Below are 14,138 nucleotides of genomic sequence, written 5' to 3' on the forward strand. Positions count from 1 at the left end.
TTATTGAAGTCTTGATGAAATCTCTCAAGAGCTTCCTTCCCATGGGTCCAAATGATGAAGATGTCATCCAGGAATCTTAAGTATAGTAGTGGTTCCAGTGGATGGGAGCTGAGGAAGCGTTGTTCCAAGTCCGCCATGAATATGTCAGCATATTGTGGTGCCATGTGTGTGCCCATGGCTGTGCCATTAATCTGTAGATATAAGTTGTCACCAAATTCGAAGTAATTGTGAGTGAGTACGAAGTGACAAAGTTCAGTGGTGAGGTGTGCTGTGGTTTTGTCCGGGATAATATTCCCTATGGCTAGTAGTCCATCTGCATGTGGGATATTGGTGTATAAAGCCTCCACATCCATGGTTGCTAGGATGGTGTCATCAGGTAGGTTGTCAATGGACTGTATTTTCCTGAGGAAGTCAGTGGTGTCCCATAAATAGCTGGGTGTGCTGGTGGCATAGGGCCTGAGGATAGAGTCCATGTATCCTGAGACTCCTACCGTGATAGTGTCTCTTCCTGAGACGATGGGGCATCCTGTGTTACCCAGTTTATGGATTTTGGGTAGCAGGTAGAATTTTCCTGGCCGTGGTTCCTGGGGTGTGTCCGTATGGATGCATTCTTGTATGTCCACGGGAAGAGTCTTCAATATTTTATTGAGTTCTCTTTTATATTGCTCCGTAGGATCAGCAGGTAGTATTTTATAGAATGTTGTGTTGGAGAGTTGTCTTTCTGCTTCCTGTATATAATTCTGTTTGTCCATGATGACCACTGCTCCGCCTTTGTCGGCTTCCTTGATTACGATGCCAGAATTGTTTTGGAGGCTGTTTATGGCATCTCTTTCTGCATGGCTGAGGTTCTGCTTTAGGTGTTGTTGTTTGTCAATTATTTCAGCCTGCGTACGTCGACGGAAGCATTCAATGTAAAAGTCCAATGAAGAGTTCTGGCCCTCAGGGGGTGTCCATGTGGTATCCAGTCATAAACTGACCCCAGCCAGACCCACACAAACCATACAACTTTGTGGAGACCTGGAGGCCTATTTCAGACGCCTAAGGGCCAAGCTACACATGACGAATGACACTTGAACGGCAAGTGTATTTCTCCCTGTTCACTTGCCCTCCACTCAATCCACTTGCTGTTCAAGTGTCATTCGTCATGTGTAGCTTGGCCCTAAGACTGAAAGAATTCTTCAACTACTCTGCTAAACAAAATGAGGAACAAAGCACTGAACAGACACCATCACAGCAACCATCACTCTCCCAACCCAGCAATACACAATCATCGTTACAAAACTCCAGAAAAAAGAATTCTGTTTGGCTTCTACAAACTAACAGGGCAAACTCCTTTGAAGCCAACTGATACACACACTAAAAGGAGATGTTTACATATACTAGCAAAGGAATGTTTTGATTGCTCCCTCCCCCTTCCTCCCCCTAATTGCCTATTCTCTCTCCTCCTCTTCTGTATTTGACCAGTCTCTGTATCAGGCATCTGACGAAGAGAACTTGATTCTCGAAAGCTTATGCTACAATAAAATTGGTTAGTCTTAAAGGCGCTACTGGACTCTTTTTGATTTTGCTACCACAGACTAACACGGCTAACTCCTCTGGATCCTCTGCATCTATGACCTTAATAAAGCACAAAATCAGAGGTGCCAAAGCATCCTAAGCTAGGGACTGTGCAATACTGTGGACTGGATTGTGAAAAGCTGTGTAGATTTAAAACAGAATAGAACCCAAGAAAGCTCTTCAACGTTTTATGAAATTATCAGAACTCCGCCAATGCCCGTTCTAATCTACTCATTCTTTCTTTCCTGCAGAAGAGGTAAAGATGTCATGGGAGCTACCAATGAGACAATGATAAAGGAATTCATCTTGATTGGGTTATCTGAACACCCCAGAGGACAAACTGTGTTCTTCTGGTTCCTCTTGATGGCATATCTCACCAGTCTTCTTGGAAATAGCCTCATCATCTTTTTGAGTATTGCTGATCCCCGGCTCCATAATCCCATGTATTTCTTTCTCTGCATCCTCTCTTTGATCGATCTCATCATCACCAACAACACGGTCCCCGAGGTCTTGGCCAACTGCTTCCTTTACAGGCCCACCATCTCCTTCTACAGATGTCTGATCCAGATGTACGTTGGTCTGTTTCTTGTCTCCACAGAATGCGTCCTTCTGGCCATCATGGCGTACGACCGCTTTGCAGCTATATGCCAGCCCCTCCTCTATATGCAGATCATGAGCTGGAAACTTTGCATCAGTCTGGTGGCCGCCTCTGTGGGGCTCTCCTTCCTGATAACCCTTATCACAGTCTTGTTGCAACCAACTAATTTCTGTGGCCACTACGTTATCAACCACTTTGTTTGTGAGCTGCAATCTTTCCTGAAACTGGCCTGCTCGAACACACACATCAGTCAGCTCTTCATGCAGATGTCAAGCCTCTTAATTTTAATACCACCCTTTGGTTTCATTGTTGTGACCTATGGGCGCATCGGCTTGGCTGTATTGCGCATCCGCTCGACACAGGGCCGCAGGAAAGCCTTCTCCACCTGTAGTTCTCACCTCACTGTGGTCAGTATCTTTTACGGAGCAATCATGATTATGTACTTAAAGCCTCAACAGAAAACTCCTTCTGAAGAGGAAAAGATAATCTCTGTAATGTATGGTGCTCTTACTCCCATGCTCAACCCTCTGATATATAGCTTGAGAAACAGAGATGTGAAAGGGGCTTTCTGGAAAGCGGTTGGCAGAAAAAGGTAAAGGCCTCTTCCCTCTGGTCATTGTACAGAGTTTATAACCACTTGATAGACGAACTCATGGTGAAGATTGGTTTTTTCTACTATGTGCCTCTCACAGACACTTATTTGCCACACTAAATTTATTTATGTGCTAAAAAGTGTGGCACGTTAACTTTGTACTGCCAATACTGGCTTTTTAACAAATGCATAAATTGCAAAATCAGAAACTGCAAAATCTCCTCTCCATATGGATTTGAATTGTTGTGCAAAATGTAAAAATCTCTTTCAAACCTTGAAAAAAGTTCTGTTTTCTCTAAGCATTATCAAAGGTTTGTTTCCAAACGGCTTTCTCCATCTCCATCCCTGACAAAGGGAGGTTTGACTCTCAACAGTTTAGACCCTGAAAATCTTATTGATCTTTAAGGTGCTACTGGACTCAAATCTTGCTGTGGTACTGTACCTACCTGAAACTATTTCCATTCCTGATCTTTATCTTTGGGCCAAGCTACACATGACGAATGACACTTGAACGGCAAGTGTATTTCTCCCTGTTCACTTGCCCTCCACTCAATCCACTTGCCGTTCAAGTGTCATTCGTCATGTGTAGCTTGGCCCTTTGTAATAGCTTAAAAGATAAATGAAAATAAGATTTTTAAAGTCATGCTTTCAATCTGTTTTGGGGGGTTGGAGAGCTGTGTAGCTCCTCTTTCTTGTCTTAACACTGCCCTTTGTTGCCTAGCTAACTCGATGTTTAATAAACTAGTAAAGAGTCCAGTAGCACCTTTAAGACTAACCAACCTTACTGTAGCATAAGATTCGAGAACCACAGTTCTCTTCATCCGATGCCATGCATCTGTGGTTCTCGAAAAACTCGAGAACTGTGATTCTCGAAAGCTTATGCTACAGAAAAGTTGGTTAGTCTTAAAGGTGCTACTCAACTCTTTACTATTTTGCTACTACAGACTAACACAGCTAACTCCTATGGATAGATGTTTAATGGATCCAGATTGTAAATACTTTATCTTAGAAGTTCCCCTTCCCCATCCAATTATCCTGTACACCTTCTGTGAAAAAAAATCTCAGTTTACAAAAGCAAGTGAAAGGGCAATTCTGTTGCAACTTCACAATTTGGAGTAAGCATACTCCAAGAATTGCAAGCGTCTTCACTACGGGCCAAGCTACAAGTGACGAATGACACTTGAACAGCAAGTGTATTTCTCCCTGTTCACTTGCCCTCCACTCAATCCACTTGCCGTTCAAGTGTCATTCGTCATGTGTAGCTTGGCCCTAGGTCACCCAATACTGCACTTCAGATAGCAAGACCAAGTGGGCATAGTGTTTTTTCCAAAATGACACTCAGAGTGTTTAAAATATAATGAAGTTTAATAAAGGAATAAAAGAATACATGTGTTCCATTTTTGCAATTTGGGCTTAGGGTGGGACCAAAGAAAAGGAGAAAATACAGAGACTTCTATCACTATGCCAGGAACTTCTGAAATGATATTTAGGATAGTTGAGTGTTACTTGAAGTTGCAGTGAGTTCATCATCTCCTTAGATCTCCAGGCTGGGACTCCTCTCCATTGTTCCCTGCTGTCATGATGACCCCCTTCTGTCCAGCTCTCTGACCAACCCAGTAGAGTTGCCAGCTCCAAGTTAAGAAATTCCTGGAGATCTGGGGGGGGGGGGGCTGGAGAAAGAGGAGTTTGGGGAGGGAAAGGACCTTGGCATGGCATAATTCCATAGAGTCCACCCTCCAAAGTAGCCATTTTCTCCAAGTGAACTGATCTCTGTGGCCTGGAGACCAGTTGCCATTCCGGGGGATCTCCAGCCACTACCTGGAGGCTGGCAACCCTACAACCCAGTGACTCTAACCTGGAGGGTTCAGAGGAAGGGCCAAGCTACATATGACGAATGACACTTGAACGGCAAGTGTATTTCTCCCTGTTCACTTGCCCTCCACTCAATCCACTTGCCGATCAAGTGTCATTCATCATGTGTAGCTTGGCCCAAAGAGCCAGAGGACCGCTGGGATCAAGAAGGGCCTGATGCTGCAGAGGCACCGGCTGACCACGCCGCAGGAGTGCCAGAGAGCAGCCTACAAGCGAGTCCTCACCACAAGCCTCAGAGATTGCCACCAGGCCACTGCCAGGAAAGAAATAAACCCAGGACCCTCATCCCTCAGGAATAGGGTTGCCAGGTCCCCTTTCCACTTCCAGGTGTGACATCACTTCCAGGAGTGACATCATTATGCAGGCCCTGGGAGTGCTCCTGGGCTTTGCGCTGGGCTGATTTGGGCCCCCAAGTGGTCAAAGTTGGCTGTGTGCCACTTCCCTGCAGACTCAGAACAAAGCACTGAGGGCCAAGCTACACATGACGAAAGACACTTGCCTGGCAAGTGGATTGAGGGCCAAGCTACAAGTGACAAATGACACTTGAACGGCAAGTGGATTGAGTGGAGCGCAAGTGAACAGGGAGAAATACACTTGCCATTCAAGTGTCATTCGTCATGTGTAGCTTGGCCCACAGTGGAGGGCAAGTGAACAGGGAGAAATACACTTGCTATTCAAGTGTCATTCGTCATGTGTAGCTTGGCCCTGAGTGTGATACTTCCTCATAGGTTCCTGGCCAGAGAACAGCGCAGCTTCCCGAGCTCTAACACCTGTCAGCAAGTGCAACTGGGCCTGATCAGTTCTCACCCTGTTTGGGCTGAAGCTTGAGAGAGATGCATTGCCGGATCAACTGGTCCACTAGGCCCAAGCACTGTGTCCTAATTCCCAGCTCCCAAGTCTAGCTGGCATAGCTGGTGGCCCTGCTCTAGAGGAGCTAAGACCAGGCAAGCCTACAGAGCTTAGGGCACACGATGGAGTCCCTGGGTGAAAGCACAATGTATCATCATGGCTCATGCTCGTCTGAAGAGTTTCCTCAAATGGAAGAGACCCTCTTCCTTGTGTCTAGAGGTTTTATAATCTCTCTCTCCCCACCTGCTGTTGGGATGGCTTTCCTGACCCGGTGTTCCTTCTGTCATTTCAAGCTTCTCAGCATTATGGCTCCAGCAAGAGATGAGGTAGTTCTAGTAAGCCATTTGCATATCCAAGAACTAGAGAGGTATGTGCTGGAGACTTTGATGGGGAGCTATCTTCAACCCTTCCCTTCTGCAAGCTATCTTTCTGCAGCAGGCCTTCTGTGAATAGATACAGAGCGGTCACAATACTTGAAACATTGGGGTGAATTCTTGGGTGCAGCATGTTCCTCCATGGACGGAATTCTAATACTATGTTCCCTCCACAGAGGGAATTCTAAACATAGTATTTTCATCAGCACAAATAATTGTGGGCAGAGCTGTTTGTCCCACCCTCTGGCTCCACATCTCTATTCCCAGGTAGAGGGGCCAGCCTCCAGTTGGTGGCTGGAGATCTCCAGGAATTGCAACTGATCTCCTGGCCATAGAGATCAGTTCCCCTGGAGAAAATGGTGGCTTTAGAGGGTGGAATCTATGGCATTATATCTTGCTGAGGTGCCTCCCCAAACCTGTCCTTCTTCAGGCTCCCCAAACAGATTGAAAACATGACTTTATTTTTCATTGGGCAGTGTAGGCTGTTGTTGGATGTGTGCCCAGCAAGTGTCAGTGCTCACTGTGATAGACTGCCCTATTAGTGGTCAGAACCGCCCCCCATAATATTAGAAGGCTTATGGTTATGGTTATGCACTAAACTACTGTCCAAGCAGGCAAGGAAGCTACTGCCCATGAAGGCAGAAAACATGGGTGCTGGTGCCCAAGCAGGCAAGCCAGATCCCACCGGGGAGATGGAACGTGCAAACATAGGGAGAAACAGGAAAGGCCAGGTCGACCCCCTACCTTATTTATTTATTTATTTAGTCCACCTTTCTCACTGAGGGCCAAGCTAAACATGATGAATGACACTTGAACAGCAAGTGTATTTCTCCCTGTTCACTTGCCCTCCACTCAATCCACTTGCCGTTCAAGTGTCATTCGTCATGTGTAGCTTGGCCCACAGACTCAAGGCGGATTACACAGTATGAGATTAGTACAATCAGTAACAAGTACATTTCGATACAGTATCAAGGACATTTACATAAGGTAAATAGATACAAGGGCAAATCCACACACCCTCGGAGCATCCCGGAGTTGTGCTAAATGTTTGCTAAACACCCGGAAGTATAGAGTCTATCTAGCGCTATTTCTCAAGTCATGCTAGAAAGACGCTATACTTCCGGGTGTTTAGCGAACATTTAGCACAATGCCAGGACACGCCAAGGCCATGTGGATTTGCCCCAGGTTTAAAAGACATAGTATTAGCAAGAATCCAATATAGAGTAGAAAAAATACTGAAGCAGAACATAATCAATTCTAGGGCTAACATTAGACAACATGGAACACCAGTGGTACATAGGAGTACATGTTTAAAGCAGCAGATACTACATAAGGCAATATAGTGATGAAGTCTACGGTATCTAACCCATTAGCAAAACATCTGACCCCATCCCTACAATACAGCCCTCCCATTTGAGTAAAAATCCTTTTTGAATATTTTGGTTTTGCACCCTTGTTGCGGAGGTGCGCTAAGGATCCTGATAGGGCCTTCCTGGAGTTCCTGAATTAATCCGTGCAGCCCACCCTGTTGATCTCATCTTAACCATTTCCCTATTCATTAAGCGAGTCAGAGGACTTATAGCCTCACCCATCTACCTCGCGAGTCGTCAGTCATAATTTGATAACTTTAGTTTCTCCCTGGAATACTTAATCAAACCTTCCTAGTTCTTTGTTACACCCCGAAGACGGTTTACTGGCTCATTATCCCACTTCGGGAAGAGTTTGCCAGTTCTTCATCTCACCCCAGGGCCAAGCTACAAGTGACGAATGACACTTGAACAGCAAGTGGATTGAGTGGAGAGCAAGTGAACAGGGAGAAATACACTTGCCGTTCAAGTGTCATTCGTCACTTGTAGCTTCGCCCACAGAGACAATCTTGCAATCCTTTGTCCCACCCTGGGATCAACCACACAAACCTTTTGGGGGGGGGGGTAGACGATGCAATCTTGCCCCAAGGTACTAGATCCAGAGGAGTTAGCCATGTTAGTCTGTAGTAGCAAAATCAAAAAGAGTCCAGTAGCACCGTTAAGACTAACCAACTTTATTGTAGCATAAGCTTTCGAAAATCACAGTTCTCTTCATCAGATGCATGGAGGGCAAGAAGAAACTGGTCAGATATATAGGTGGAGAGGGGAGGGAGGAGTAGATGCAGTCAGGAGCTTCTGATATGGAAATCAGTTTGCTTCTGTTAAGGAAGTCAGTTACTTCTGATAATGAGATAACCATTCATAGTCCCTATTCAGTCCCAGCCTGACTGAGTCAAATTTACATATGAATTCCAATTCAGTAGCTTCCTGTTGGACATTCCATCAAAGACTTAAAGGTCACTGTAGTTCAACAGAAACCTTTCAAAAACAAAATCCAACAGTGCCGGTGAAAAGGATATGAAATCAACTGGAGAAACCCTCCAGGAGGTAGTGAACGGCATGCTGATTGGGGTATCGCAGCAGGAAAGGGCATAGGGCCCCTAGCCTGATGGGGGTGAATGTCAACCCCAAGTTCCCCGGTGACGGTCTACTTCCTGGCACCTGAAGTCTGGGCAGCTGAGATGCTAGACCTTCCCTCTTTTGGCTGCCATGAACTCCAAGAACTCCCTAGAAGATAACAGGTTGCCAGACATGGTGGGACCCCTGGGGCTGGTGAAGAGGATATGGAACCCACTGGAGTAACCCTCAAGGAGGTAGTGGGTGGCATGCTTATTAGGGTATCACAGAAGAAGGGGTGCAGGACCTCCAGCCAGAAGGGGGCGAAAGCCAACCCCAAGTCCCCAGGGGCCTCACTACTTCCCGGCATCTGAAGGCTGGGTAGCTGCCAGTGGAGATCCAGCCAGCCTGAAAGGGATGCGAGGAAGAGGATCTGCAGGGGAAGGAAAGCCAGGGATGGGGGCGAAGGCGGTTATCTGCACACACGTTGTCTTCTTCTAGGGGCCAAGCTACATGTGACGAACGACACTTGAACGGCAAGTGGATCGAGTGGAGGGCAAGTGAACAGGGAGAAATACACTTGCCATTCAAGTGTCATTCGTCACTTGTAGCTTGGCCCTAGGTTTCAAATATTTTCACAAAGGTGTGGCTTTTGTCAGGTTTGTAGATAGAGCTCACTTGTGCTGCAGTGTCCAGACTTAACTATCCATGGGTTTGGCCACACATTGAGAATTAGATATATTGATGATGAATGAGGCCAGCTAAATGGATTACAGTGGGAATTGCAATGTTTACCAAATTATTCCTTACTCCCTCATTCCCCATAGAGTTCTTAAAGTTTCAATCCAATGAAGTAATCATTAAACTTTGAGTCTAAAGGACTTATTTGAAGGGATTCCCCAGGAGATCTGTTTAGAACATCTCTGTCATATTCTAGGAGGACCTCTAGTTTTGTAGTTTGTAGAACAGTAAGGAACAGCAAAATCATTGCCTACAGTCCCCAGCCTTAAGGACTGATCTTCTCATACTAATGAAGAACAGATCTGCTAATATGGTCCATGTAACCAACTTTTCTCAGAGCTTCTTTGAAAAGCAACTTCAGCTTTACACTATTTTCTTCAGTCTATTCCTTGGACTGATCTAAGAGGCTGTTTCAATTGCCACTGAATCCATCAAAATTATTACTTCCAAGCCATCAGTTCTAGGTAGGATCTATTAGTGTGAGAGCATTTACTTTAAGAACCGTCTCAAAAAAGGTTTTTCAGAAGACAGCCTTGAACTACTAAGGTATTCATATAGGAGGACTCGATTTAACTGATTTCCCTGCCTTTGGAGAGGAAGGCGTTGCTGTTAGTATGAATAGTTTTCTTGCAGCCTGTTTGCTGTACCTTGGAATAAAGACTGCACATTGAAGAAGAACCAGCTCTTTGGACATCACTAGGTAAGCAAAAACCCATTGCCAAAAGACATCATGTGGGGATAAGTGCTGTCCTACCTTGGAGGCATACCTCTTAGTATTTACCTGGTACTCTAAGTCCTGTAGACAATGAGACGACATTTCTTTGGCCAAACTTGTGCCAGCCTCCGGGTCTTTCTGTGGTAGGATGTCACTTGCAGCAAGCAAACCCACCCAGCTAGCATCTTCCTTCTCAAATGACTTTTTTGCCTGCTTCTCACTGCTAGACTGGGTAAATCTTTCACTCTGGGAATGATCCTTTGAAGGACGAGGGAGGGTGCAAGCAGCAAGGACAGCAACAGTTCAGTTTTTCTGCTCAAAGTTTAAGGATGAATTGCCAAGCACTTGGGGAAGCTGCTAATGGAGCTGAACAGATTCAGGGTGTTGGTGAGGGACATGTATGTGCTTATCCAGTATGAAGGTGAAGGAGTCTTGGCTCCTCTTGGTGCAGATTTTCTCTGACCCACAGAACCGTTGTACTGTGCTGAGCTGTGAACAAGGGTGAGTTAGCCACTATGCTGGTAACCTCATGGATTGCCCACAAACCATCTGCAGTGAAAGGGAAAGGGCTTCATGTTTTGATTGTGCAAATCAGTATATAAATAAAGTCACAAATGAATTAATGAATAAAGCCACCATATATTGTCATTGTGTCTTCGTCCCTGGATTCCGGACCAATTCCTTTCCCTCTCATCCTCTCCCTGGGCCCTCCTACAATAATAGTATAGCACAGTTAACTAATTAAAGTGTCACACAATTCTTCGCAGCAGCATAGTAGCATGGCTGTCCATGTGTTTTTGTGCATCATTGGTTCAAAGGCAAATTCAAACAATAAGGGAAACTCAATATTTACAAACAATCCATATCAGTTAAATACTGCATCTGACGAAGAGAACAGTGGGCCAAGCTACACATGACGAAAGACACTTGCCTGGCAAGTGGATTGAGTGGAGGGCAAGTGAACAGGGAGAAATACACTTGCCGTTCAAGTGTCATTTGTCACTTGTAGCTTGGCCCTGTGATTCTCGAAAGCTTATGCTACAATAAAGTTGGTTAGTCTTAAAGGTGCTACTGGACTCTTTTTGATTTTGCTACTACAGACTAACACAGGGCCAAGCTACACATGACGAATGACACTTGAACGGCAAGTGGATTGAGTGGAGGGCAAGTGAACAGGGAGAAATACACTTGCTGTTCAAGTGTCATTCGTCATCTGTAGCTTGGCCCACAGCTAACTCCTCTGGATCAGTTAAATACTGTATTTCTTTTAAGGCCAAATTAATCTCTTAAAAGTTGTAGATGTTAATTTATTTCACATTCCTGGAAAGGTGTGTGTGGGAAGGAAAGAGAGCGAGAGTTATTTTAGAAGTCCATTAATTCTTTAAATGTAGCACTTTTGAGTGAACTTGAAGAATAACCTGAAAATAAATAAAGTGAAGGTCACCAAACATTTCTAAGTTTTGCTAGTATTATGTTTTATTAAGGTATTGGTCCATGAATTCAGTATCAAGGCCATTTTCAAAGGTGTGATTTTATTTTAATACGGCTTACACTGTAAGAAGTCTGTAGGGAATTAATTAAATCCTGAATCTAAATACACAACTGATATAAACGTTTATATTTATTAAATACTACTATCTATTGTCAAGCCAAAATTGAGAATCTGGTTAGCATACCACTGAATTCACAAATATTGATATCCTTAAAGTTATTTGTACTTAATCTTTATTGACTTCAATGGCGTTTACAGTACACTGGAATGTTGGAAGTATATAGATCCCAGAGATGAGAACTCACAAAAGTACTTCAATATTTTACAGATGAACAAAAGTCTGCAGTGTCCCTTCTAAACCATCTCATTCTTTTTTTCCCGCAGAAGAGAAAGGACAGAGGATGTCATGGGAGCTCCAAATGAGACAATGGTGACTGAATTCATCTTGATTGGGTTATCCGAATACCCCAAAGCACAAGCTGCGTTCTTCTGTTTGTTGTTGACGGCATACGTCATCAGCTTTCTTGGCAATGGCCTCATCGTCATATTGATTATTGCTGATCCCCACCTTCATACACCCATGTATTTATTTCTTTGCATCCTCTCTTCTGTAGACTTCATGATCTCCAACAATATATTTCCTGAGATCATGGTCAACTGTTTCCTTTACAGGCCCACCATCTCTTTCTACAGGTGCTTGGTTCAGATGTATGTTGGTGTTATACTCTTTCTAACAGAATGTTTCCTGCTTGCCACTATGGCGTATGACCGCTTTGCAGCCATCTGCCAGCCACTCCACTATTTTCAGATAATGAGCTGGAAGTTTTGCATCACTTTAGTGGCTGTGTCTGTAGGCCTTTCGACAGTGTCGACCGCAATCCATGTACTGCTACGTCCTACTGATTTCTGTGGACGACACATCATTAACCATTTTGTATGTGAGTTGCAATCCTTTCTCAAACTGGCCTGTTCTGACACACGTGCTAGTGAGCTCTTCATGAATGTTATAAGCCTCTTCAACGTAATGCTACCCTTTTGCTTCATTGTTATCACTTATGTGCGCATCGGCTTTGCTGTACTGAGCATTAGCGGGAAAAAAGGTTGGAAGAAAGCCTTCTTCACCTGTAGTTCTCACCTTACTGTGGTCGGTGTGTTTTATGGCACAATCATAATCATGTACCTGATGCCTCATCCCAAATCTACTACTGATCAAGATAAGATTGTATCTTTAATGTACGGGGTTTTAACTCCGATGCTCAATCCTCTGATCTACACCTTGAGAAATAGGGATGTGAAAGGCGCTTTCTGGAGAGTGTTTGGAAGGAAAATATCAGAATAAAGATTAGCACATTCACTCCTTTTTATGGTATGTTTTTCATGCACGGATGGATACCCTTTCTGTGCTGAATTCTCATCAAATGTGATGATCAACAACACCCTTCTTTTGCAATGTGAAGTGGGAATCCCCCGCCAGCTCTAATCTATTGCTTCATACCAACATAGGCAAATATTTATCACTTCTTGAGATTACAGGTATTGCCTACACATCATTGGCTTTTTTTGATGTAGCCTTTATATGGGGCAAAATCGGTTGGAAATTATATCAGTAAATTATAGTCAGGCACTTGGTACAGAAAGATTAGTGTATGTACAAGTCAACTTTAACTAAGTGTATATACAGCCTTAAATAGGTGTCACTGACAGGATAAAATTTGGGTTAGGTGAACGAGCAGGTGAGCACCGTTGGCACATCCCTGTTGTTTTGGAAATTGGGGTCCGTCATGATCGGCTGGCATGTTTGACAGCCACCAGCTGGGAGGGCAGGCTGCTAGATGGGACCCTCTGTACAAGTATTTCTCTCATGTTTGATGGTTGAGGGTAGTAGGAGCTTGTTGGGGGGGATTGCTTTTTCCAACTGGTGCTGACAGGATTTTTCAGTTCAGTTAGAATTTTGAGTTCAGTTGAGAGTGGGGAATCTGACAAGGAAGGTCAGACTGGTACCTCTCTAACTTCTAACCAGTATTCTCAGATTATAAACAATGTCAAGACTTAGGGCCAAGCTACACATGACAAATGACACTTGAACGGCAAGTGGATTTAGTGGAGGGCAAGTGAACAGGGAGAAATATACTTGCTGTTCAAGTGTCATTCGTCATGTGTAGCTTGGCCCTTAGCCGCCTCATTTTTGAAGAGTCTTTTTCAAGCACTTGCTGTTCTCAACCACATTTCTCTCACAAAAGTGTTTTCAATAATTGAAATGCATTAACCCACGTGGTCCTTAAGAATATGCACATGGCTTAGTCCATGTCAATGAATGGAAATGAGGTGGTCAAGCTGGGTCCTCATCAGATCAAACTGTGTTTATTTTCCCCTTCTCCATTTGTAACGAAGAAGCAATTAGCACTTTAGTCACTTTATTGAATTAGTGGCTCTCTTCCTCATTACTTCTTCAAATGATATTAACATGCCTGGCGGCAGGTATGCTCCCATATTGGGGCCCAACATCACACCAAAGTAAGTGGTAAACCTCCCACTCCTACCAGGAGGGTAAGGGGAACCTGGCAACCATGTCTTGAGGACTAGTGAAATTATTGTCATCTGGTATTAGAAAGAGTTTGCATTGAAATAAAGTATTGAGGTAAGATGTGTTAGAATTTCTTGGAGTTTCTGGAGAATTTATTCCCTTGGGTTGAGACTGTGATAAGAAGTTGAAGTGGAGGAATAACCTTGTTACCTTAAAATATTCATTGTGGCATTGCTGAAATAAAATGGTTCAACGGTATTTGGATTGTGCCTGGTTGCTTTTACATGGCATTTTGCATCTTTTGGATGAAGGATAAAAGATCCCTAGAAACTATACGTTAACAGACCAGATAATACTTGATTTCTGTTAGTAAAAGGCAGAGGGAAGGGCTGAGCTTTTTG

At 44.1% G+C, this 14,138-nt stretch overlaps 2 protein-coding genes across 2 annotated transcripts; both read left to right on the forward strand.

Annotated features, from left to right (window-relative positions):
- Positions 1–1,824: 1,824 nt before the first annotated feature.
- On the forward strand, positions 1,825–2,751 carry LOC129346477 (olfactory receptor 13H1-like). The gene has a single exon (XM_055003826.1). The coding sequence runs from the start codon at positions 1,825–1,827 to the stop codon at positions 2,749–2,751; it is 927 nt and encodes a 308-aa protein (XP_054859801.1).
- A 7,385-nt stretch (positions 2,752–10,136) lies between these two features.
- On the forward strand, positions 10,137–12,552 carry LOC129346478 (olfactory receptor 13H1-like). The gene is made up of 2 exons (XM_055003827.1): positions 10,137–10,222; positions 11,598–12,552. Exons 1-2 carry the CDS (start codon positions 10,137–10,139, stop codon positions 12,550–12,552), a joined length of 1,041 nt encoding a protein of 346 aa, XP_054859802.1.
- The last annotated feature ends 1,586 nt before the right edge of the window (positions 12,553–14,138 follow it).

The sequence above is a fragment of the Eublepharis macularius genome, chromosome 19, assembly GCF_028583425.1.
Source record: "Eublepharis macularius isolate TG4126 chromosome 19, MPM_Emac_v1.0, whole genome shotgun sequence".
In the NCBI taxonomy this organism is placed as follows: domain Eukaryota; kingdom Metazoa; phylum Chordata; class Lepidosauria; order Squamata; family Eublepharidae; genus Eublepharis; species Eublepharis macularius.

Excerpts from the sequence above, each read along its gene's own strand:
- LOC129346478 (XM_055003827.1), top strand. The coding sequence starts at position 10,137 with ATGAAGGTGAAGGAGTCTTGGCTCCTCTTGGTGCAGATTTTCTCTGAC. Across the intron at positions 10,223-11,597 it reads GTGCTGAGCTGTGAACAAGG|AAGAGAAAGGACAGAGGATG; the intron begins GTGAGTTAGCCA and ends TTTTTCCCGCAG.
- LOC129346477 (XM_055003826.1), top strand. The coding sequence starts at position 1,825 with ATGGGAGCTACCAATGAGACAATGATAAAGGAATTCATCTTGATTGGG.